This window comes from Paraphaeosphaeria sporulosa, assembly GCF_001642045.1.
Source record: "Paraphaeosphaeria sporulosa strain AP3s5-JAC2a unplaced genomic scaffold CC84scaffold_5, whole genome shotgun sequence".
NCBI lineage: Eukaryota > Fungi > Ascomycota > Dothideomycetes > Pleosporales > Didymosphaeriaceae > Paraphaeosphaeria > Paraphaeosphaeria sporulosa.
Genome location: NW_017253364.1, coordinates 2094805 through 2117842, shown reverse-complemented (window position 1 = coordinate 2117842; position 23038 = coordinate 2094805). Strand labels below are relative to the sequence as shown.

Genomic DNA, 23038 nt, shown 5'->3' with positions numbered 1-23038 from the left:
TATAATGTTCCGTTCTACGCCAGGGCCACTGGACACGGTAGCACAATGACTTTGCGTAACGTCAGTGGTATTCAGATCTCTCTGAAACATCTGAGAGGCATCGCCATCCAACCAAACAAAAAGACTGCTATCCTACAAGGTGGTGTACATGGCAAGTAGGTCATCGACTACATGTGGGGACTGAGGTTTCATGAAAGGTGAGCCTCATGCATTCTTAACCTGTGATATTTCTAGGCACGGGTAGCTGCGGCTGCGTCTCTCTCTCCTCGGACCTGGCCTTGGTCCATCAACTCCGTGACCCAGATGCTCACCTATCCCCAAGTTCCAGTAACTGAAGGAACCCACGTTGAGGTTCCTTTATGCGAGAAGGGCGATCAACGCATGCAGGCGAATGCTGGCATCAAGCTTTTCATCGTCACTGCTCAGCGATCAATTTTCGAACTGTTCACGCAGAACATCCTCTACGACCCAGCGATCATGGGGTCAGTCATTGGCATGGAGGACTATTCACTCCAAGGTGCTGTTCCTGTGGACCCGGCTAGCACAGCCTACACACTTCGTGACGATGATCTCCTTGTGTATGTGTGACTACAACTATTTTCCTCCCCCACTTGGCTAACACATGTATGCAGGGCCGCTATTATTCAATACAAGCCCGACTCCAGGCTTGACGACTTCGCCATCAACTGGGCTTCGCAGACCTGTGACCTTTGGAAGAAAGGCCAGCCCACCCGAGCTTCCACTGAACAAAAGGATCGTACCTGCAACACTTCCGAAGATTATTACATCACCAAGAAGGCATGTGGCTGAAACTTTATCAATCGGCTACTGCAGCCAGATGCACTCCGGCCCGGTCACAAAAATCCTTTGTTCGCTGTACCAAACAGTCGAAACCCGGGCATTCAAACTCGCATTCGGGGATACACAATGCTATTCTTCGGCAACTTAAAATCAATCAATCCACAGCGCCAGTAGCTATAAAACAAAGCTTCTGCTTGATAATCGATGACGAAGAAGCACCAACACTTCGCGACCAGGAAGGAACTTCATCTTGACGAATACAACGCCAGCCCTACGATTGCCGGCAAAGAAGTAGGCCCAATCGGCCTCGGCCTCATTGGTAAGACGGTGTAGTAACAAGCAACTCAGACTCATCTCGTTGGAAGGATTCACATGGCGTGCGAACCCAATCCCTACCGATGAAGCCATCAAGGTCCTGAAGGCAGCGCTCGACAACGGTACGAACCTCTAAAACGGCGCGGACTTTCATGGTCCCCCTACCAACAACAGTCTCACACTCCTTGAGAAGTACTTTGCTCAGTAACCGGATGACGCGGATGAGATTTTTCTCAGTATCAAAGGTGCCTCCGGTAAAGGTATACAGCCCTCTTCATCGGCTCTTTGAACGTGCTGTATCACGTGCGCAGGATCGTAATGGTTTAACTTGACGAAGGTATGCAGCCCGATGGCTCACCGGAAGCCGTGTGTAAGTCGCTTGATGGCGCTGTTGCTCAGCTTAATGGCCGCCAGAAGATTGACTTGTTCGAGCCGGGTGAATTGACCCCCACCACACCTTTGGAAGTTATCTTCAAGGTGCTAGAAGAATATGTGCAGAGCGGAAAGATCGGTGGCATTGGGCTCTACGAAGTCAAGGCCTCCAGTATCCAGGCTGGTTCCAAGATCACCAAGATCGAGAGTGTGGAGGTCGAGCTTTCTCTGTGAGCGGCATGTTTTCCACTGTTTCTCTTGCTGACCATGCTTTTCCAGCTTCTCTCTTCATGTACTTAAGAACGGCGTGGCTGCAGCTACCGCCGAGCTCGGCATTCCACTTGTAGCTTACTCTCCCTTGAGCCGTGGTTTTCTATCTGGCCAATTCAGGTCACTGGATGACATCCCTAAAGAATCTCTCCTACATCACTTCCCCCGATTCCACCCCGACGTTTTCCCACTCAACCTACAGCTCGCCGACCAGATCGCCGAGGTAGCTAAGAAGAAGGGCGTTACCTTTGCACAGCTAGCGATCAACTGCTGCGCAAGCTAAAAAGGCAGGCCTCCCTGCTATCATTCCTATTTCTGGCTCAACGACCGTCGCCCGCGTGGAGAACTCCAAGTTGGTCGAGGTCACCAACGCTGACCTGGCTGAGATCGAGGAGAAACTGAAGAAATTGCCGGTCAGCGGAGACGCTATCCAGGTTTCGTGTCGATTGAAGGTTAGAGACGTCATATGGTGGTTTGGACGACCGGGAACGGTAGATAGAAAGTATGTACGCTCAATGCACAAAGTAATACGATTCAATCATTATATACTGCGTGTGACAGTGCTTCACTGGTGTTGCTATTAAAGTAGTATCTCAAGGATTAGGGTGCTGTATACAGGTGCGAGGACCTAGCTTTCGGCGACCCTCAAACAGCACATCACCACTCCCAAGCCCCACATATAGGGCTCCAACGGCGCACAGCCTTACCCGGCCGGCAGCCGATGATCGTCTCTGCCGCACCTGGCCCCGGCCCGGAACTGCAACTAGAATCCACCCAACCCACTACCGTTTTGATGTGAGGGCGGTTTCACAAGGCTAGACTCGCGTCGTGTTTGTGTGGGGTCATGGATTTGATATTCACAGTGGTGGGTCAGAGACTGTGCGCTCGTTTGCGCAGCGACATGATCACTCGGGGCCAATAGTTCCGGGTCTTCGCGGAGATGTGCTGAACGGATAACGATGACGACTATTGCGAGAGGAGAGGTGCGCTGGAGAGAAGAAAGCAATCAGCAGCTGCGTAAAACTTGTCCACTTGCGCTGATCCGTATTACCTGTCATCGCCGGACCGCCGGACGACATCTCGCACAACGACAATCAGCACGCGCGGTGATGAGGGGCAGTTGGAAGGCATGCTGCTGCGAACGGCGTTCCGGTGTACATCGATCACCCTTACTCATCACACGGACTTGCCTCCTTGCACGAACAGCCCCGTCCTCGCTTCCCTCGCGGTCACCGCATATTGCGCGTTTGCAAGATGAGTCCCAAAAAGAGGAGCGCAGCACACAGCGACGATGGCGATGTTATGTCTGATCTTGGCCACCGCACGCGCCCAACACAGCAAACGACGCGCAAAAACGGGGCTGTGCAGGGAGCGCTGCTGAGGCTCGTAGGCGCACACGCCTGTGGCTTTAAATAAGACTGGCGCCCGTGGAGGCTTGGCTGCGGGCGCTAATGTTCCAGGTGCAGCACTTGCGGCGTGCATCCTGAGATGGGGCACCGCGATTGGCTGTGCGCGGGCGCAGCGCGGGCACCGTGAGCGCCCGGTTTCACAGCTGCTTTCGTTCATTATGCGGCTATGTGCTGCGTCGGTGCTGCGTCGTTTGCTGTACTGTCGCTCCTTATTCCGCCGTGCTGTCTACCGAAGTTTCCTTGTGTTCGCATCGTGTTTCTGAGCAAAGAGAAGGTTGAGAGACTGCGCGACCGCTCGCATGGCGAACGATATTGAGATGGGGAACGTCAGGGGCAAGCCCACGGGCGAAGCCCCGGAAGAGACTGACTACCGACCCGTCAACTGGAAGCGCGTCTTCCTCACACCCAAGTACATACGTACGTCATATCGATAACTGTTCTTCATCCCTCTACAAGCACTGACAGAGTTAGCATGGCACATTATCGGTATAGCAGTCCTCATCTTCACCGTCTACATTACCATTCACCACGATGAGGTTGTCGAGAAGCTGCGTCCCTTTTCAGAAAAGCTTCGCGACCTGCCCGCCGGTTGGCTGATCCCCATCGCCATTCTCTTTATAATTTCTTTCCCACCATTGTTCGGCCATGAAATCGTCGCTCTGCTTTGCGGTGTGGTCTGGGGGCTATGGATCGGCTTTGCCATCGTAGCAGCGGGTACTTTTGTGGGCGAGGGTACGTTGCTCTGTGTTCCGTCTCTGTCCGTCAATCCTCTAACAGTACGCAGTCGGCACATGGTTTGCCTTCCTGTATACCCTGCGACGCAAAGCCGCCAAACTCGAGCGTACCAACCTCAACTACGGCGCCCTCGCGCGTCTCACGCGTGACGGCGGCTTCTGGATTGTACTTGTCATCCGCCTCTCCGCCATCCCCTCCCACTTCTCCACCGCCGTCTTCGCCACCTGCAACGTAAATTTCTGGTACTTCTTCGTCGCCACCTTCCTCTCGCTCCCCAAGCAAATCTTCCTCGTCTACCTGGGCGTGCTGCTCGTGCAGCAGAAGGCGTCGAACCTTGGCAAGAATATCATGTTCGGCGCGGTGTTCGTCGTCACCGTCGTCCTAGGGATTTGGATATGGATAAAGATGGCAAAGGTGAAGAAGATCCTACTGGAAGAGCAGGCACAAAGGCGGCAGCAGAACCTAGAAGACGAGATGCGTGTTGCGGATAAAGAGGCGGAGCAGCGAAGATTCGAGATTAGCGAGCCGCAGGCGGCGTGGACAATGCCACAGCAGATGTCGATGCCAAGAGTACCGCCTGGGGAGTACGTGGTCAGGCAGAGTTGGGGGCTACCAGAGCCACCGCCTGGAAGGGCGTTCTGATAATGTTTAATGCGTTTGGGGATCCCCTGGTTATGTCTACAATTTTGGGTAACGAGATCCTGCATAGGGACGGCGTTTTGCTTTGTTTCGATTCGTTCCGCGCTCTTGTTGTATACCATTTAGCTGACGGCTGTTGTACAGCCTCGCTGCAGGCGAAATTGAACTGCGAATTTCTTCTTGCATTGGTCTCTCCACATACTCTATGTCAAAACTCAACTCTTATGCCCTTTCAGCGTCTCTGAGCATAGTGCATGCATATTCTAGCGTTAAAATACCTCCGATGTGGATCACAATCCTCCCGAAGCTCGTTCGTTAGTTTTGAGCCATATCAATCCGCATCAAGCCGATCTTGTTGATCAGAACCGACTTGCGACATATATTGTGCCCGTATGCCATGGTTCTAGCGAATTGTAGCGGTCGAGAGCTCTGAGCCGAGCTGCTCGGAGTCCGACCACGCAGACCATCGCCAAATCGCATACGACGCCACTTCTGCCAAAATACTCGAGAAGCGAGCACAAGAGCGAATTAAGGGCGAACACCGAGGGCGAACACCGAGATGATTGGCTTTCGGCCCTGGTCCCATGATCTAGCTTTCTTATCCAACGGAGTGCTCGTTCTAATCCTTGCCAGCAGCATTGAACAGAAAGGTATATGAGCAAATCGTTCGCAAGCTTATCTGACCCACGAAACTTCGCGACTGGCGCAATCACCACCCGATTTCTGAGCATATGCCGCTGAAAGTCATTGTCGTGGGAGCTGGTATCGGGGGACTGTCAGCGGCGGTGGCCCTCCGCCAAGCCGGCCATGAAGTCGAGGTACGGAAGTTTTCCATTCTGAATGTTTACAATGGCTCTCAAATCCAGACTCCCGTTGTGCTGACCACTTTAAGATATTTGAGAAGTCCGCCTTCACTGCGGAGATTGGCGCAGCATTAATGGTCTGTCCGAACGGAACGCGAGTCCTCAACAAGCTAGGGTTCTCTTTCTCAAATGCACGTGCAATCATCCTCAAGCGGATCAACGTGATGGATGGACAGACATTAGACAACACAGCTGCGGTGGATGTGAGCAGAGCGGAAGAGACGTTTGGCGCGAAGCTGTGGGCGGTACACCGCGTTGACCTTCATAAAGAGCTATTGCGACTGGCGATAGACGAAGGAGGGGTGGGCCAGCCGGTGAAGCTGCGATTGAGCTCTGAAGTGGCGACGGCCGAAACGGATGGTACAATTGTGCTGAAGGACGGTTCGGTGCACACGGCGGATCTCATCGTTGCAGCCGACGGGCTGAAGTCGGTCTTGCAGAGCGTGGTAACGAAGGAAGCTGGACCGCCTACGGCGACTGGACTGAGCGCATTCCGCTTTTTGCTTGACACGAAGGTGCTGAAAGCTGATCCGAAACTGGCAGCGACGCTAGGCCGGAAAGGAAGTTCTGACGTCGGATCGCTACAAGACACCCACGATCCGACGAAAGTGAGGTATATAATATGGTATGAGTGTAGAGAGTGAGTCCGCCTATGAATTTGGGACACAAGAGGCCGGGCTGACGGTTGATCAGCGGCGAGACGCAGAACTTCGTGGGTATACATCCTACGAGGGATATAAACGGTGACAACCAGGAGGGTAAGCTGAGCTGCCGCTAATCGTCAAAGTCACTGCTAATTTACCTGTAAGAGGTGAAAGCCGCGATGCTTGATGAGTTCAAGCATTTTGCGCCAGAGGTACTCGAGATCATTCAGTAAGTCTGGCTTGATTTGCTGCAGTGCCGATCCATCGTAACGAAACACAGCCAATCAACCGCTGCGAAATGTTGGCCATTGTTCGTACATGCACCGCTATCACATTGGTATAAAGATCGTATAGTGCTCATCGGCGATTCTGCGCATCCGGTAAGTGACGAGCTCTTTGTCAGCCACCTGTTCTGATAATGGCGTAGATGCTGCCATTCAACGCTCAAGGAGCCGTGTCAGCCATGGAAGACGGCGGAGCTCTGGGCTATCTCTTCCAGAACATCGACAACCCCAGATCAGTGCCCGAACGGTTGGAGTTGTTCCAACGTGTGCGCGCGGATCGTGTAGCTCGCGTGCAGATTCTATCCAACGTGAAGCTAGGCAGAGAGAAAGAAGTCGAAGAGCAGGTTCGACGGTATGCAGACCCTCGGGGCTCGAGTAAGTCCTTGCTGCTCGTGATAATGGCTCATCAACATTCTGAGAAGGAACAGGCGTACCTACCAATATGGTCGAGCACGTTGCTCACGATTATGGGTGAGTGCAGCTGTTGAGTTGATTTCCAAAAAGCTGACTGTTGTGAGATACGATGTTTTCCAGAAATGCGATGAAGTTGTGGCTGCAACTTTGTTTAGTAGTATGCCAGCTTAACGACTCTAATACATGTTATATAAAGGCGAAGTTGTGAGTTTATTTGATCCACGAACATGGGCACACATCACTCTCTCGCATACATAAACGGCTTAGATGCCTTTGTATATTCTCTGTCAACTGGATCCTACGTACTATAAGCCCAGATACATTTACTAAGCCACTTGGCTAGTCAGTCCGCCTATATGTATAGGTGTACATCTAGCCAGATACATATTGCGATACATTCACCCAGTCAGACTTGCTCCGGCATGCAGCAGTTAACTAGAATCTTCAAATTTTCAGTTATTATGGCCTACGTGGTCCAATACCTACATAGTGCCTCCATTTCTATGCTGCAATCATGTCGCGGTGTCGCGCCAGTGTAAACGATGGCCACACGCGGGCAGGTCCGAGTCGCTCTTAGTAACGTTGAAGATCCGATTGAGACTATTCTGCTCCGCGAAACCTATCATAAGGCGTAAGTCTCTCTATTGGTAATTTATGGCAAGGCTAATAGATGTACTAGAAGCTCTTCAACGAAGCCCTTTGCTGCTTTGATCGTTCCCGCGACAATCTCGACGTGCACTTCCATGTTTCAAAAAAGGATATTCTAGATGGCCCTTGTCGATTCAAAATTTCCCCAAATCAATGGCAAGACCATTAGTAGAGACGAAATCAACGAGGACGGGGAATTCTTGGTGTGGACACATTTTGTGCCTACACTGCAACGACAAGATAGCCCGGTAAGTCTTCGGAACCGATGCATGACAAGTCTGCACTCAGAGCGCTGATGGAATGGTTAGGAGACTGATATTATTTCCCAAGCCACGTCGGTAGGCGTCATGCAGGCTGCTCACGGCGATGAGGATATGGAATAGATCGTTTGCCAACCTCCCACAATCAGATGCGTGACGTCCCGACAGGCCGCGAAAATCGAGGACTCCTGGCCAGAGGCGCTGCGAAGCCACTTCTCACAACTCATCTCCAGACTACAATGAGGAAAATGGAGATGATGTGGTCGGTCCACCTGGCAGGACAGTTCCGAAATTCGTTGAGGGTGTCCATCCCGGTCTCCCCAGTGGTGCGTCCTTGAAAAAATACCGCACAGACTTGGCTGCAGCACGCAACGACAAAACCATGGACCAGTTCAAGGAACCGATAAGCATATTATTGAATTATATGAGAAGCAACAAAATTTATTGCCGTCGCAAGATTGATAGACGGTCGTTGCGGAGTCAGGGCGTCAAGTCCATGTGATAATTGCTTGTAAGACGGCACAGTTTGTTGGATCTTCCCTCCGGCCTTGTACACCGGCAAATGGCACCCACTGAACAGTTTCTGTCGTATCAAGAAATAGGGTCGCCAAGCTTGTGCTTGTTGCCTGGTCAAGCGAAAGCCCAAAGATTGCAATGCTCAGTACGCCCCAACCACCCAGTGAGTTCGTGGAGCGCAACAGCATGCTTCTGATCTGCAGGGTATCTTCTTACTGGTGATAGAGAGCTGTGAGACTTTAATACGGACTTTTAACCCTCCGTAGACATCGTTGGAGTGAAATGACTTACAATGCTGTCTGAAAGACGAAGACGGTGATTTTCATACTCCACGAAATTATGAAGGTGTCGCGCTACTCGGGTTGCTCATCCAAGTCGCTTCTATTCGGAAGCGTGTAGATATTTGTATTCAATTCCTTTCAGCGGAGGCCATTGGCAGCATGGTAAACATGTCTTGTGTTAGGGTGTGGGCTTGGGCTATTGGCACGTTTTCACTATGTAGAAGATTGTTCCCTTACTGTCTCAAGCATCTTGTTCGAGATTCTCCAAATCTCTTTCTAACATTCATGTGGCTTTGATTAACGTTACTAGTCTTCCACGGTTCTGAATATTTGCAGGAGGATTTGTATTGAAACATAGCTCAAACCACAGATTCCGGTTGACATTCAATTGCGAAGAGCTTTTCACCATAGAGTGAATCTACTGATTGGAGGAATACTAGCCAAGTGAAGGTGAAAGCGCAGTCAAGGGAGGCGCTGGGGTCGCTCCTTCTCTGTTCACCTTCACTGCGCACAGATCTCTCCTCGTGACCTTACAGCAATGTTGCTGCCGTCTCCTCTTCCACTCTTACCCTTATTGTCTCACAGCCCTCACCGACAAGATGGCGACGCCGAGGGTTCTCCTCAGCAGCGCCATTATGCCGGAAGTCAACAACTGGATCCCTCCCAGCTACGCGCAGGATCATGAGGTGCGTCAATCCCCCGATACTTAAATGGAGTCAACTAACAGCTCATGCAGAAGCTCGAACATCTTGCGAAAGACATTTTTGCGGACGAAGTTCCTGGGGATGACTCGGAGGTGCACTTTTATCTTGCAGCGCTCGATATCGGCACAACAACGTGTACTGCACGTCTGGTACTTCATTTGTGGAATCAGCGCGAGTAATTCACTTCCGACTTCATAATGACTGAAGAGCTTCATATATGCGCTCGTTTTGAGCCGAATCCGGCGATCAACGCAGGATGTCCGACTTTCGTCCAAACGGCCATGGACCCTGCTTCCTTCGATACGGACATTGGATTGCTAGACATGCAACCGGTATACTCTCACCTACAGAAAGTGCTTGGACACATGTTCTAATCAAGAGCAGATAGGTGAGAGCGTGATTCCCGGCGACCCGATCCAGCCTCTTGATCTTTCGTTCTGGGATTCTGCTTTCACCGAGCCCGAAGTTGCCAAGCCGCAGTCGAAAACAGAGAGGAAAGCAAAAAAGAAGTCTCAGGTCAAGGTCCAGGAGAAATTGGACTCAGAGTCAGATCTGGAGTCAGGGCCTGTTGGCAAGCGCACTCGCTCTTCAAATCCCCGATCACACACTTCAAATCGGGATTCGACTTTCTATCCTACGCTACCAGCAGACGCGACCCCGGAGAACTACTACAAAGATAGAGATGATTGTAGGGCCGAAAATACGAGAGACAAGTTTCACACGTCTCAAAACAGAGATATACGCAGCTTCTCCGTCGCATGCAGGAATAAGATCGTGCGGGCGAGATTGATTGCTGGCAGGTACGGGGTCGAAGCACGAAAGCCCTGCGACTCTTGCCGAGCCCTCAAGAAAAGCTGTCGAATATTCCACCCTGCGATGTATACCAAAGCTTCGCGTGAGGTGAACAGGCATTGGACGAAGCGGGTGAACGAGTCCTGCGCTTGTTGTTCGTCGGGCAGCAAGTTGCATTGCAACGCTGAGTAGAGAAGGGTCCGCGGTCATGTGAGTTCCGGGCCGAACTCTGTTTCGAGATTGGTCTTCCTCATCTTGGACTGCTCCGTTCGAAGATCTCGCTGTTTTGTGTGTTCTTGATGATATGCGAGACGATTTGGTGATATCGTGTCAGCGTTTGAAGACAATTGGAAAGCAACCGGAGCAGAACGCAAAAATTTTCATCTCACAGCAAAAAATGCTCCATATTAACGCATTGGCCATCGCTGCATTGGATTTGCCGGAGTTCTCAGATGATCTTCAGTCATCTAAGCTTCATAACCAGGACTTAATATATCCCACTTCAGGGCTTGCACACTGATTGACATAATGATCACTATGTGGTCAATACCACAGCATCAATGCGCGTGCCCTCTGATCCCTTGCAAATAATCATTACTATCTTCGTCTATTCTATAAGTCGTAAAATCTGAGCTCATAACTACTCTTCCAGCGTAAGAGTCGCATCGAAGGGTATGCCACCCGGTACACAACGCTACTTCCCATGTACATGATCAGTTGCCTGACATTCCACCCATCAACAATGTGCCCATCTACTCTCCCACCTCAGTCCACAGGCCTGCCCCCCAAAACTCAACCCCAGCACTCTCTGTGTTCCCTTTACTAATCCCCTAACTCCATTCAGAACTCCTGAACTTGTCCCACCAGAACTCATCCTATATAACACATTAGCACATCGAAACATGTATCATTATACTGCAGAGGTCGCGAACCCGACTTGAGAGGCTTGTGAACCGAGGTAGGAGACGTTGTAGTAGCAGTAGTACGTGTCGTCTATTTTGACGACATTTGGTGCCTAGATAAGGCCGGGATCAGTGAAGAGCAACACGGAAATATTGGACGTGCTGTTGGGTTGGGGTAGTATTTCAGCAAGGTTTTTATACAATGGGATTTCGAATTGATATGGGAACACGAGGGCTACGCGAGTTGGGTAGTTATTGCACAGCGAACATTGGGATAGCAGAAAGTGATTGAGAGATGGGAAGACATACCCAAACATCCTGCCTACTCTGATTAACCTCAATACTCGTCCCATTCTCTAACAAAGATTCTTGATATTTCCACGGCCCATTCATACTGTCCGCCGTCGCGACAGCAATGCTTCCGCTCGTACTAAACCTATAGTACGTCCCTCCCTCATAATAGACGTTGGGGTCGTACACCCAGGAACAGTTTCCCGCACAAGGTTCTGGGTCGGGAAATAGTCTCTTGATAAAGATGGGCGACGCGTGGATGCCGGTGACGGCGGCAAAGAGTGGTAACGGTCGTATGAGCATTCTGATATTGTGGTGCAGATGGCGGAGAGGAGGGAGGTGTAGCGGTGTAGTGTGATGTGCATTCAAGTGTGGGGAGTGACGTGGGATCGAAGGGGGTATATGAATGGTTGGGCTGGTGTGTGAACGACATGTCAGGCGTGCGGTGTGCTAAACAAAATATGGGGCTCGTGTAGGGGAATGCCTTTCCATCTGGATGGGTGCCCCTGCTGCGTGGCCTGGCTTAGCCGTCCGCAAAAAAGGGCGGGTTTATCGGTGGGCCATGGTTCTTCTCGACCTAACGTCCGGCCCTGCATAAAAAGAAGACGGTACTTCTCTGGGGCTGAGTATCCATATAAGATAGATCTGACCTCATCTTTGGACTCTGTCGCAGTGTAGCGTTGCATTAGCTAGATACGGTCTCTTCGAGAACACTACTGTTCGTGACATCGCGGCGAGTATTTGGTTAGTTACGTATGCCTTGAGTCTGCGAATTTGGTGAGAAGAGGCTCAGCTGAAGTATCAGTGTCAGACCAGCTCTCAACGTGGGTATGCTTGTTTCAGAGTCGCTTCCCCTAATGGACGGTGGGATTATCCCTGCGGACTACACTCAAGAACCCGTGCGTTGTACAATAATACAGGTAATACCCACAAGACACTCAGTGACTCATTCTTCGTTTCCCTGGTTACAGTGAGTGTTGCAGTCAACATTGTTGCAAACGATCCCTGTAATTATGCTGCGAAAGGTTCATAGACGTTCGAAACTGCCTGAAGAGTGCGAAGTGCTGATTTAGACTTAGGTCAGACGTCTCCAGCTTTGTGGTCTAGTACCATCGGTGTTGCGGATGCCAGTTTACTGGCGTGCACGCCTAAGCATGGTAGGCATATGAGTAACATTAAAAACCGTTGCGTGCGTCGGTGCGAAGGCATCGGAGGCTGGCCCAGTATCAAGCCGTCTGCTCTGAATGATCGCTGACTTTGAGCATTGGTGAAGTGTGAAGTAGAGTGTAAGAGTAATGGAATGTTCACGCGCGGTGAAGCGCCGCCATAACTAGTGCGCACCTGCCGGCTGCTCGGGAGCACCTTCCGTCAACAACGAGAAGATAGAGATCTCAAAAAGCGTGTAGCGTAGCCGCCATCGGTCATGACGAGGTCACCATCCAAGTATATGTTTACCACACTATGATATCGCCGCCCGAACTTTCCTCGGCACATCAAGTTATGCCGATTTCACGTCTTACTAACCACAAATCACAGCAAGCACCTGCGAACAGACTCAGCACATCCTCATACTATTACCATACTAAGCCTACTATCCCTTTAAGTATCTAAATCCCCGCGACCCCGATCAACCCCACCAAACCCAAAATAGTCGGCACCCCAATCTCCCCCTTCGGCCTCTTCCACCCCTCTTCAATGGGCAGCCTCTCCTGCGTAAACAGCTTCTGCACCCACGCCGTCACCGCCGTAACTCCCGTCTCATTGCTCATGACATTGAGATACAGTGCCGTCTCGATCATACTCGCCTGTTTGTCGCCATCGCTCATGTTGAACTGCGGGTTCGCGGCTTGGGCAGCGGCGAGTCGTGCTTTGCGCGCTTTGGCGGCAGTCGCGAGCGAGATGGTGGGGGAGGTGAAGTGGGAGGCGGTTGAGGCCCAGATGGTGGCGTTGAAGGAGTGGTTGTCGCCGGAGAAGATGTCGGCGCGGGAGAGGGAGCCGTCGTGCTCGATCACTGAGACCACGTTAGGATGGGTTTCGGAAGTCATGCAGGGAAGAGTATAGTGGGTACGTACAGCCGTGCTTGTTCAAGTCAGTCAGGTGGAATGTGCTCGCGTTGCCGGTGGTGGAGCCCTTCAATGCTGTGGCTCCGACAAGCTTGGTGGCGTCTGCGCCGAGGTTGACGCCCGCTTTGAGGCCGGCGACGAGGATGTCCATGGAGATGTCGGCGCCATTACGGGGCAAGTATCCATGGTTGGCCAGCGTGTTGAGCATAGGGCAGGGAGCGCGGCCTGGATAGTCTCGTCAATACATCTGCTTGAACCTGACCAGTGTAGAAAAGGACATACGGTCAGTCGCCGAGGGCGCTCTCCACGAGTGGTCCTCTGTCTGGCGCTCTTGTACCGAAGGGTACGCCGCGACAGACGACAGCAAGCACGCTGTCCAGAGTGTAATCTTCATCTTTTCAATCGAAAACTTGAGAAACAACGGGCTCGACAGCGAATTATTGAACAATTGAACGAATGGATAGGTTGGACAAGTACAAGTCGCAACTGCAGAGAATTCAGCTGCTCGACCTATTCACCGCATTATAAACATCTTCGCTACGCCGCGAATAATACACTGCAATATAGTCTGCACCCCTATCACAGCTCGCGTAAAAGTTTAAGTAACAATCCCGGTGCCGGAATAGTCGTTCGCGGCGAAGAAGCGGGCTTTTCGCCGTTTAGGGACGACAAATTTTATGCTAGTTGCGTCGTCGCATATGCAATGTTGTCATGATTCTTCTAGTATTATAGATTTTAGGTCGAGCATCGCTGACGTTCTAGATTTCTGTAAGGCGACGAGCATCCCTTCTCGAGCAATCACTGGGAGGCCAATTGGAAGGGAGAGAGGAGGTTTGAATGGCTTTGGAGTAGCGATGGAGTGGCAGGGTTGAAAGGCACGACCCGTAGTTAGCTAGCCGGTACAGGGATCCCTCGACAATCATCTTGCTCGATTTTCGATTCAGCCTCCCTTTCGGTGGTGCTCCGCAAATGAAAGGCAGGTTTCGGCACATTGGCGACCCTTTGTTTCAAACGTTAGATGTGTGTGACAATGCATGGACAATCATTGGTCGCAACGCTTATTCGGAGGCTAACTGGATTTGGCTGGCACGATCTTGTGTTTCCTCCTGGAGTGTACTATGTATTCACTCGCGAAAGAAATCATCACAACAACATTGCAAATCTGTGTTTGTCATTGTGGTGTTCATTATACGTACACTTGGCGATCCTACTCGATTCCCCGGGAGCGAAAGCCGACAAGCAACGCCGACAGCCCGTATTCACTCGTCCACGTCGGTGCTGTTGCTCCACTTCGCGAACTTCTCAACGTTCTCGGAGTAGGTATCAATTTTGCTGCTGATGGCTTTGTACGCATCAGTGCCGACGACACATCTCAGCGGCGGGTCCTCCATGACCGCCAAGTCGTAGAACACTTTCGCGGCCTTTGGTGGGTCGCCCGCCTGCTTCATGTGCCTATTGGAGGCGATCTTCTTTGGGTCGATGTGGTCATATGCTTTGTCCAACTCATCAGTCCTGTTTTCACCGAATTCCATGGATCGTCCACTCCAGTCGGTCCTGAAGCCTCCTGGCTCGATGCAAGTGAACTTGATGCCCCACTCAGGTTTGACTTCTTTCGAAACGGTCTCGGTGAAGCCTTCGACGGCCCATTTCGAAGCGCAGTAGATGCTAAAGCTGGGCACGCCTATTTTATGTCAGATTGAATGAGCAAGAATCATGGAGAAAAGTCACACTGACCTATTTGACCACCGATCGACGTAATTTGCTGGATAACGCCACCACTCTTCAGATCCCGCATCGTCTGGATAGCCTTGCGAGTCACGTCGATCAAGCCAAAGAAATTGATGTCCATCTGCTTTCTCATCTGGGCGTCGGAAAGCGTCTCAAACGGACCGGACAGGCCGTATCCGGCATTGTTCACCACCACATCGACGCGCTTGAACTTCTTGACTGCTGCATCAAAGGCCTTGTCAATTGAATCCTTTTTGGTCACATCCAAGTCCACGAGGATACTGTTGGATGAGTTGGCCTCCGGGAAAGAGAGCTTTGAAGAGTCGCGGGCGGTGGCTACTACGTGGTCTCCCTTGCTGAGGACGACTTTGACGAGCTCCGCACCGAAGCCGGTAGATGTTCCGGTAATGAGGAAGACGCGGGGTGACATTGTGGGTTGATGATTGACATAGGAAGACAGCAAGTGTACGCAGTGTAGGAGGTCAGGGTGAGTAACCGATTCAACGGTAATGTTTCTAGCCTTTATGCTGTCGTTCACGGTGATATAAGGCCAAAATCCGCACTATTTCCGATTGACATTGGTGCGGAGTATTGTTGATGGTTACGTCAATAACCGCACCCGAAACGACGAATCATTAAGCATGGACTTGGCTCTAGTTCCCACGAAGTTGCAAACGGTATCCGAACTTCATCGGACGCAAGTTATTGTGCGGTCTAGACTTTTTGAAGCCGCAGAAGTGGCACGCTGTGCAAAGAGGGACTTGCCGTTGTGAGCCCCACCATGCCTTCTCACGTGTGTATGCTTGGATTTAGCGTCCGACTGGCATGGCGATAGGACATAAGAGGTTGGAGGTTGCAAGAGGATGAGATAAGACGGAAGTTGTGGGGTTGCTGGGCCAGGCACGCTAGGCTGAGAAGGGCTCAAATGGAAACGCGTCGCGTGTTCTTGGCGCGACGTGCTTTCCTCTCAATCGCCAGCCTCGATTTCTGCCCCTCGCAACGCATCTGCCATTGCTGTCGCAGCAATACGCCCCACGATACCCACACACGATTCAAAGAGGCTTCTTGACTTCCTTGCTGGGCTTGCCCGTGGAATTTCTCGCGCAGCAGTGTTCCTACCCCGCAATTTTTCACCATGGCGGCACCCCTTAGAGATGAGGACAAGGACAGACGCAGGAGACTCGCCGAAGAGTTCCTGGACCCCGCGCGTAGGTCAGATATTCAAATACGCCGAGATTGCAACTGACAATCGTACAGAGGACGATAGCGCGCGAAGGTAAATAATCGCGAAGCCTGTAACAAATGCATACTGACGGGCCCAGCTACCGCGCCGAGATCCTCAACATGCTCAACCGAGGCCAGCGGAGACTGATAGTCAGTATCGATGAGATCCGGTCGCATAACCGAGAACTGGCCAATGGCCTTCTCAACGAGCCCTTCGCCTTCGTGGAGGCCTTCGATGAGGCTCTTAAGAAAGTGGTCGAGACATTCCCAGACCGACCCAAGCACGAAAGATCCGACGACGCGAAATACTACTGCGCATATATTGGAAGCTTTGGCGAGTTTTCCTGCAACCCGCGGACGCTCGGCTCGCAGCAGCTCAACCACATGGTGTCCCTGGAAGGCATTGTAACAAAAACCTCCCTGGTGCGACCAAAGGTCGTCAAGAGTGTGCACTACAACGAAGTCAAGCAAAAGTTCCACTACCGACCATATGTCGATCAGACCATGACCATGGGAGCCGCAAGCTCAAGCGTATACCCTACAGAGGATGAAGACGGCAATCCGCTCATCACAGAGTACGGATACTGTGTGTACAGAGATCACCAGACAATCTCGATCCAAGAAATGCCCGAACGAGCCCCTGCCGGTCAGCTTCCTCGATCCGTGGACGTGGTGTTGGATGACGACCTTGTGGACCGCGTGAAGCCAGGAGACAGAATACAGCTCGTAGGTGTCTATCGCTCCCTGGGCAACCGCAACGCTTCCTCCGGCAGCTCGACGTTCCGCACTCTGATTCTTGCAAATAACGTCATTCTGCTGTCTTCCAAAGCGGGAGGGGGTATCGCACAAGTTATTCCCACTGCCATGGACATCCGAAACATCAACAAAATCGCAAAGAACAAGAGAGTGTTCGAGCTCTTGTCTCAATCGCTGGCTCCCTCCATCTATGGTCACGACTACATCAAGAAGGCAATCCTGCTCATGCTTTTGGGTGGTCAGGAGAAGAACTTGGAGAATGGCACCCACTTGAGAGGAGACATCAATATCCTCATGGTCGGTGATCCATCCACGGCAAAATCGCAATTACTCCGCTTCGTGCTCAACACTGCCCCTCTAGCTATCGCCACTACTGGTCGGGGTTCCTCGGGTGTTGGTCTAACGGCTGCGGTGACTTCGGACAAGGAGACCGGCGAGCGACGTCTGGAAGCTGGTGCCATGGTTCTCGCTGATCGTGGCGTCGTTTGCATCGATGAGTTCGACAAGATGTCAGACGTCGACCGTGTTGCCATTCACGAGGTTATGGAGCAACAGACAGTTACAATTGCCAAGGCCGGTATTCACACTTCTCTCAACGCCCGATGCAGTGTCATTGCAGCAGCCAACCCCATCTTCGGTCAGTATGACATCCACAAGGATCCGCACCGGAACATCGCTCTACCCGACTCCCTCCTTTCCCGTTTCGATTTGCTCTTCGTTGTTACCGATGATATCGAAGACGCGCGCGATCGCCAGGTGTCTGAACATGTACTTCGCATGCACCGCTACCGGAAGCCAGGTGCCGAAGAAGGACTCCCCGTTCGCGAGGACGGCGGTCAACTACTGGGTGTGGGTCTGGAGATCGATACCGAATCGAACAGGAACACTGAAGTGTATGAGAAATTTAACCCCATGTTGCATTCTGGCGTTACCATTACTGTCGGCCGCGGCGCACAGCGAAGGACTGAAGTCCTCTCCATACCCTTCATCAAGAAATACATCGCCTATGCTAAACGCGAGAAGCCGGTCCTTACCAAGGGCGCCGCAGACCACATTGTAGCAGTATATTCGGCTCTTAGAAACGACGAGCTCGACTCCAGTCAACGCCGCACTTCACCGATCACTGCCCGTACGCTTGAGACGCTTATCCGTCTCTCTACTGCGCACGCCAAAGCCCGTCTGTCAAAGCGGGTAGAGCAGAAGGATGCCACTATCGCTGAGCAAATCCTGCGATTCGCGCTGTTCAAAGAAATAGTTGAGGACGACCGGAAAAAGCGCCGCCGTGTCACACGCGACCTAGATGCCATGTCCACGGACGATGACTCGTCTGATGACGATGAAGAGGATGGCGACGAGGCGGAGACTGCTACCCGGAGAACGGGCGGTCCCAGCACAAGGAGCACGCGTACAGGCACCACACAGACGCCGGCCGCTGACGACGGCGAAGAGGACGACGACGAGGAGGATCTCTACAGCGTCACGCCCAAGACCCAGCGAACGACCCAGCGCAGCGGCCGCGCCGCCGCCGGCTCCTCCCAGTTCAGCGCCGCGTCATCCCATCCAGCCTCTCAGCTGCCCGCTACGCAGACTGAATCGCAAGACTCGCAGGGCATTACGCCGGCGCGTGTACAGGTATTCCAGAACGTGCTCGGCCAGCTCATCGACGGTCCGCTGTTCGCCAACGACGCCGCGGACGTCGAGCCTCTTGTTGCAGCTGTGAACGCCCGGCTCGGCGGTGGCAGCGGACGCCAGCCGTTTGGGGAGGCGGAGGCGAGGAAGGCGCTTGAGGAGCTGAGCGAGAGGAATAAGATTATGTTTTCAGATGATATTGTGTATAAGATCTAGGTTGGGCTCGGTGTTGGTGGAAGGAGTGACGAGAGATGATGGTACGAGGGCGAAGGATAGGACAGACATGTTTGGCGTTTGGAGTGGGAATATAGATACCTCGTATTGCTTGGTATGGTCCGCAATGCAATGAAACATTACTCATAATTTCGAGGCTACAATGCTATGGGGTGTCCCATGTACTGCCCGTGACATGTATAATCTCAATGCCCAACGGCAGCGATGAACGCCCGGCATTTCCAGGCATACTAACCAATGTGGGAAAAGTGACATGGTGCAGTGAATGGCCAGCTATAGCTTCACTACAGCCTTTTTCGACGTCACCCTTTTGTGCTGGTAGAGTCGAAACATTTTTCGCAAGTTCCGAGCATGCAGACGAACATGGAGATTGTGTTTTTCTTGTCAACGATGTAAATAATGCGTCACTAGAATTAAGCTCTTAAGCTCTTAAGATAGTATCAAGGCCACAAATGTATGCAACTAATATGATTAGAGGAAACATAGTTTGGTAAGGCGCGGGTGTGGTTGGATGTACTACGGTGGTTCATCTCTCACTAGTGAGTATGGTCGTGACGCTTCCACGGCTATCACCAGCAAACGGACCTGGAAAAAGCTTTGTCACAAGCTTCTACGATCCTCACCAGCAAACGGACAGAATAATGAATGGTGTCGCAAACGCAAGCGTTCAGATTGCGACGACCGCTTCTATACCTGCCTCTTGCACGACAAAGCCATTTCCACTCACTCTTTACTCTAGCTGCCTTTTGCACAAGACGAGCTTACCTAACTTTCTTCGAATCTGACTCCCAGTTGCAGCCCACGGCCTTGCCGCCTTGCCACCTTGCAGGGCAAGAATGGCTTATCCAGGCAACCCTTGGGCCGGTAACGTCCTGCCACTCGAAGACGGACCAAATTTTCCGCTCCTCAAGTACTCGCGAAAGGAACGCCGCGTCTTGTCAAACTCATACGACGAGGTATTGCAAGAGCAGGATCTAAGGTGTACTGCGATCAGGCGGGGTTGGCGCACACCACCCCCTTACCCGTCAACACGTTCGTCGAGAACGTCGCCCAGCGCATCAAGAATGCCGGTCAGCACGTCGCAAAAGTGGAGACAATTCCGAAAGCGCAAAACGTCGTTGCGAGAGATACAAGGACACGAACGAGAGATGTGGAGAGGTGTGGTCCGCTGGATCGCGCCACCCGAATCAGCGGTTCTTCTCTCGCAAGAAGGAAGACTCGGGGCCTATCTGCATTTCCGACCGCGTCGAAACTCGTCATGCCCAGGTCGGTGCTTGGGTGGGCCTCCAGATCGGGTACACAGCCCTGGGTCAAGGCATGATGACACCGATTGACCTGGTCATCTAGGGCATCGAGGATGCCACCAAGCTCAAGGTCACTCTTCCAAGGAAGGGAGGTATGTCGCAATTACCCTAACATGGCTCAGGAACTCTGTACTAACTTGCATTAGCAATGATTCGGAATACCTAGGGACCATCTCCATCCCCAGAGACCATGACTGCATCGATCAACTTGTCACTGTCTGCATGAGATTGTGGAGGAAAAGAGAAGAGGGAGGCAAATGAATTGGTGGAGTGGGCGTGAGGAAGAGAAGGCAGGAGAGTTGGATGCGATGAGTTATGGTGAGTGGGAGGCTCCAAAAGAGTATCTTCGCTATACAGAAGTATTGAGCTCAGTGAGAGAGAAGCGGTGGTAGGAGAATGTACTCCGCAACGTTCAGAAAACTAGGCTGTACAGAACCAGAGGCATGCCGCATCAGGCTGTGGAGTCTGCTACGCATCTACCCGCGAAAGTGACAGTCCTCTCGTTGTCCGACAGGCAGGCTACCAGCCATTGCCATCAATCGCTTGACAACACCACCACAGCTGGCTGTTGTTGCGGCCAACAGCGCCTCCACCAGCCGTGCACTCAACGTCTCACATAACAGCGGTGCTCGACATTCTCCCCTATGTCGGAAACACTCCACAACCGTCGAGCACCATGTACCCACCGCATGCAGTCGCTATCGTACACGTCAGTCCAAATCTAATGCCCAGACTACCAGCACCGCAATCTCTTCTCAAGTCCAATCACACAGCATACCATCCAGACGTCCCCTTTGCGAGTAGTCCCGTCCAGCTCTCCACAGACACGACCACCCTGAACATCACTTCACGCCTACGCAGCCCGACCCATCCACACAAACAGAAACAGCACCGACACCACCAGCATCCCTATCCCGCGCATGCTCGGGCACTCGAGCAAGCAAGCACGCCAGCAAGCAGCGCAGTCCCCATCGGGACATTCGCTAGCAGGCGAACCTCTTTCCCTTCCTCGCCGTGTCTCCCTCTCGTTCCCAATGCCCGACAGGCCGCACACCCGCCGCCGCTCCCCAACGCAGCAACGATCCTCGCCCGACGGTCGTCGGGAGTTGGCTCGGCCGCGGCGAAACGAGAAGCGCCGACAGGGCGAAGCGAGCGTGCGTGCACCGCGCGTTCGACGACGATGCAGTGCGGGCTCGCCGACTGCGACGACGACGCAGCCCTGGAGGTGACAGCTCGGCTGGCTGAGGGAGCAGCGGCAGCGTCGGCGTCGACTCGACAGGCCATTGTGGGGTGATGTGGGCTGTTGTGTGCGGCGTGTGGCAGACTGTTCGCTTGGGCGGGCCTCGCTGCCATTCCCTCAGCGCACCCCATCGCATCCCAGCATACAGACGTCCTGTCCGGGCCAACAATGCAGGGCTCCGTCTCGTCTCGTCTCGGCGTCAGGATCCCGTGAGCACAAACGAGCCTCTCCGTCCCCGAGTCGGCGCCCGCCCGTTCCACCGCAAGCGCAAGCGCTCCCTCGCGCACGCATCACGATGCCCGTTGGAAGCCCTGCGTCCCCGCCCAATCGCGTGTCGGCGCCGAGCTTCCTCAGCTCCCGTGCGCCCAGCGCGTCGCACCGCAACCCGGGGCGCGACCAGCCATTCCATGACACACAGATTGCAGTCCTCCATCGATCCTATCGTTTGCACCCCTACCTCTGCCAGACACGCGCCCCGGTGCGTCGCGGGCCTCGGTGATGAGGGGCCCGCGGGCGTGGTTGCACGAGTGCCGTGCCGCATTGCAGCCGCAGCGCAGCAGCGCACCCCACGCTCGGCGGGCGCGCCGGGCCTTGCGGCGCAGTTGCCACGGTGCTGAAGGAAGACAACGAGGCCGGGACCAGGGAAGGGATAGATGGACTGCGTTGGGAAGTGCGGCACAGTCGCCAGGCACGTTGCGTGCGTAGAGTCGTGTTCGCCAGCGCCAAAGGTGTAGGCTGCAGGGCAGGGAAGGGACTCGCTATATTTAGCTGTATCACGCCCATCCTGGTTGGTGTCTGGTACGCGAGAACGCTCGCGAGACAGCAACGGGAGGCTGGTCGTCGGTACGCGGTGCGGTGGTTACGCATGAAGCTGAGAGATTGAGCTGCAGGCTGGATGCTTGGGAACGGTGAGCAGACAGCAAGTAAGGGGACAGCGAGCAGGGGAGGCGAGTGCAGCAGGGACGATCTGAGGCTTGAGGGACGTCCATTGGAGGTCGTCCGATAGATGAATTTGCATGCAGGGTCGCGAGAACTGTGACTTCTTCTGGCTCTGCCTGCATGTTCGATGCGTTTCATCGACGTCTGTCCTGCAAGGACAACTCCCTTTCCACATGGCGCCCGACTCTGCAAGCCTTTCATTTGCGCTTGCTGCATACAGATGTTTGTGTTGCGCTTCTCTCCCTCAGCCATCCATTTGCGCTTGCCGCATCCAGATGTTTGTGCCCCCTCCGTTTTCGCCTCGTGGTAATCTGTGCCCCTGCCATACCTGGGACCCGACAGTGCGGAGTCGGAGTCGGATTACGAGACACCTCGCTACGTCGAGACACAGTACGTGCTTGTATGCATGCCTGCCCACGCGGCGGCTGACGCTGGGCTTGCACCCATCGTAATTGCCAACGGCTCCGTCGATCTTCGACGTGTGCTCGTATCTGTGTGTAGCAATAGCTAAGTAGTCCGGTCACTATGCACGCGCCCGGCATGTGCACACGGAGATCGGTGTTTAACCCGGACAGAAGCGGTGGTCACACCCGCGACAGTGTGAGAGTCCCCCAGTAGAGAATGACGGTAGGAGGCGAGCAACTTCGCAGGCCTCCTGTGATCCCTACTTCTTATCCCAACATCACCAGCTATATTGTCCCCAATCTACCGCCGTCTTGGAAAGGGAGCGAAAAAGGAAGGTCTCCTCGGTTTGTAGCACCGCAACGTGCGACCCGGTCTT

The 23038-nt window shown here is 53.0% G+C and overlaps 10 protein-coding genes across 10 annotated transcripts; 7 read left to right on the top strand and 3 right to left on the bottom strand.

Moving 5' to 3' along the window:
- Positions 1-303: 303 nt before the first annotated feature.
- CC84DRAFT_1217412 (uncharacterized protein) lies at positions 304-810 on the top strand (the record flags this gene model as incomplete). Its single annotated transcript, XM_018182888.1, has 2 exons — positions 304-578; positions 633-810. The coding sequence occupies 2 exons, from the start codon at positions 304-306 to the stop codon at positions 808-810; spliced, it is 453 nt and encodes a 150-aa protein (XP_018036516.1).
- A 522-nt stretch (positions 811-1332) lies between these two features.
- On the top strand, positions 1333-2280 carry CC84DRAFT_751086 (Aldo/keto reductase). Its single transcript, XM_018187298.1, has 2 exons — positions 1333-1718; positions 1768-2280. Exons 1-2 carry the CDS (start codon positions 1456-1458, stop codon positions 2039-2041), a joined length of 537 nt encoding a protein of 178 aa, XP_018036515.1. The 5' UTR covers positions 1333-1455; the 3' UTR covers positions 2042-2280.
- Positions 2281-3484: 1204 nt separating this feature from the next.
- On the top strand, positions 3485-4544 carry CC84DRAFT_1092317 (uncharacterized protein; the record flags this gene model as incomplete). Its single annotated transcript, XM_018174446.1, has 3 exons — positions 3485-3584; positions 3639-3899; positions 3952-4544. 3 exons carry the CDS (start codon positions 3485-3487, stop codon positions 4542-4544), a joined length of 954 nt encoding a protein of 317 aa, XP_018036514.1.
- A 728-nt stretch (positions 4545-5272) lies between these two features.
- Positions 5273-7172, top strand: CC84DRAFT_1146027 (putative salicylate hydroxylase; the record flags this gene model as incomplete). Its single annotated transcript, XM_018176539.1, has 8 exons — positions 5273-5359; positions 5434-6044; positions 6098-6162; positions 6214-6277; positions 6329-6428; positions 6476-6707; positions 6761-6803; positions 6851-7172. The coding sequence occupies 8 exons, from the start codon at positions 5273-5275 to the stop codon at positions 6915-6917; spliced, it is 1269 nt and encodes a 422-aa protein (XP_018036513.1). The 3' UTR covers positions 6918-7172.
- Positions 7173-8093: 921 nt separating this feature from the next.
- CC84DRAFT_1164485 (uncharacterized protein) lies at positions 8094-8639 on the bottom strand. Its single transcript, XM_018178495.1, has one exon. The coding sequence runs from the start codon at positions 8356-8358 to the stop codon at positions 8143-8145; it is 216 nt and encodes a 71-aa protein (XP_018036512.1). The 5' UTR covers positions 8359-8639; the 3' UTR covers positions 8094-8142.
- A 411-nt stretch (positions 8640-9050) lies between these two features.
- On the top strand, positions 9051-10127 carry CC84DRAFT_1259413 (uncharacterized protein; the record flags this gene model as incomplete). The annotated part of the gene is made up of 4 exons (XM_018184908.1): positions 9051-9137; positions 9188-9304; positions 9540-9843; positions 9956-10127. The coding sequence occupies 4 exons, from the start codon at positions 9051-9053 to the stop codon at positions 10057-10059; spliced, it is 612 nt and encodes a 203-aa protein (XP_018036511.1). The 3' UTR covers positions 10060-10127.
- A 2620-nt stretch (positions 10128-12747) lies between these two features.
- CC84DRAFT_1146023 (Cloroperoxidase) lies at positions 12748-13625 on the bottom strand (the record flags this gene model as incomplete). Its single annotated transcript, XM_018176538.1, has 3 exons — positions 13486-13625; positions 13213-13428; positions 12748-13151 (listed from the first exon to the last, which is right to left on the bottom strand). Exons 1-3 carry the CDS (start codon positions 13595-13597, stop codon positions 12748-12750), a joined length of 732 nt encoding a protein of 243 aa, XP_018036510.1. The 5' UTR covers positions 13598-13625.
- A 740-nt stretch (positions 13626-14365) lies between these two features.
- On the bottom strand, positions 14366-15850 carry CC84DRAFT_1119835 (NAD(P)-binding protein). The gene is made up of 2 exons (XM_018175561.1): positions 14938-15850; positions 14366-14884 (listed from the first exon to the last, which is right to left on the bottom strand). The coding sequence occupies exons 1-2, from the start codon at positions 15359-15361 to the stop codon at positions 14463-14465; spliced, it is 846 nt and encodes a 281-aa protein (XP_018036509.1). The 5' UTR covers positions 15362-15850; the 3' UTR covers positions 14366-14462.
- Positions 15851-15917: 67 nt separating this feature from the next.
- Positions 15918-18844, top strand: CC84DRAFT_1146018 (DNA replication licensing factor MCM3). The gene is made up of 3 exons (XM_018176537.1): positions 15918-16139; positions 16189-16207; positions 16254-18844. Exons 1-3 carry the CDS (start codon positions 16067-16069, stop codon positions 18754-18756), a joined length of 2595 nt encoding a protein of 864 aa, XP_018036508.1. The 5' UTR covers positions 15918-16066; the 3' UTR covers positions 18757-18844.
- Positions 18845-19610: 766 nt separating this feature from the next.
- On the top strand, positions 19611-22930 carry CC84DRAFT_1205728 (uncharacterized protein; the record flags this gene model as incomplete). The annotated part of the gene is made up of 9 exons (XM_018181995.1): positions 19611-19730; positions 19769-20040; positions 20122-20170; positions 20315-20466; positions 20640-21363; positions 21402-21928; positions 22087-22161; positions 22533-22647; positions 22765-22930. The coding sequence occupies 9 exons, from the start codon at positions 19611-19613 to the stop codon at positions 22873-22875; spliced, it is 2145 nt and encodes a 714-aa protein (XP_018036507.1). The 3' UTR covers positions 22876-22930.
- Between the last annotated feature and the right edge of the window lie 108 nt (positions 22931-23038).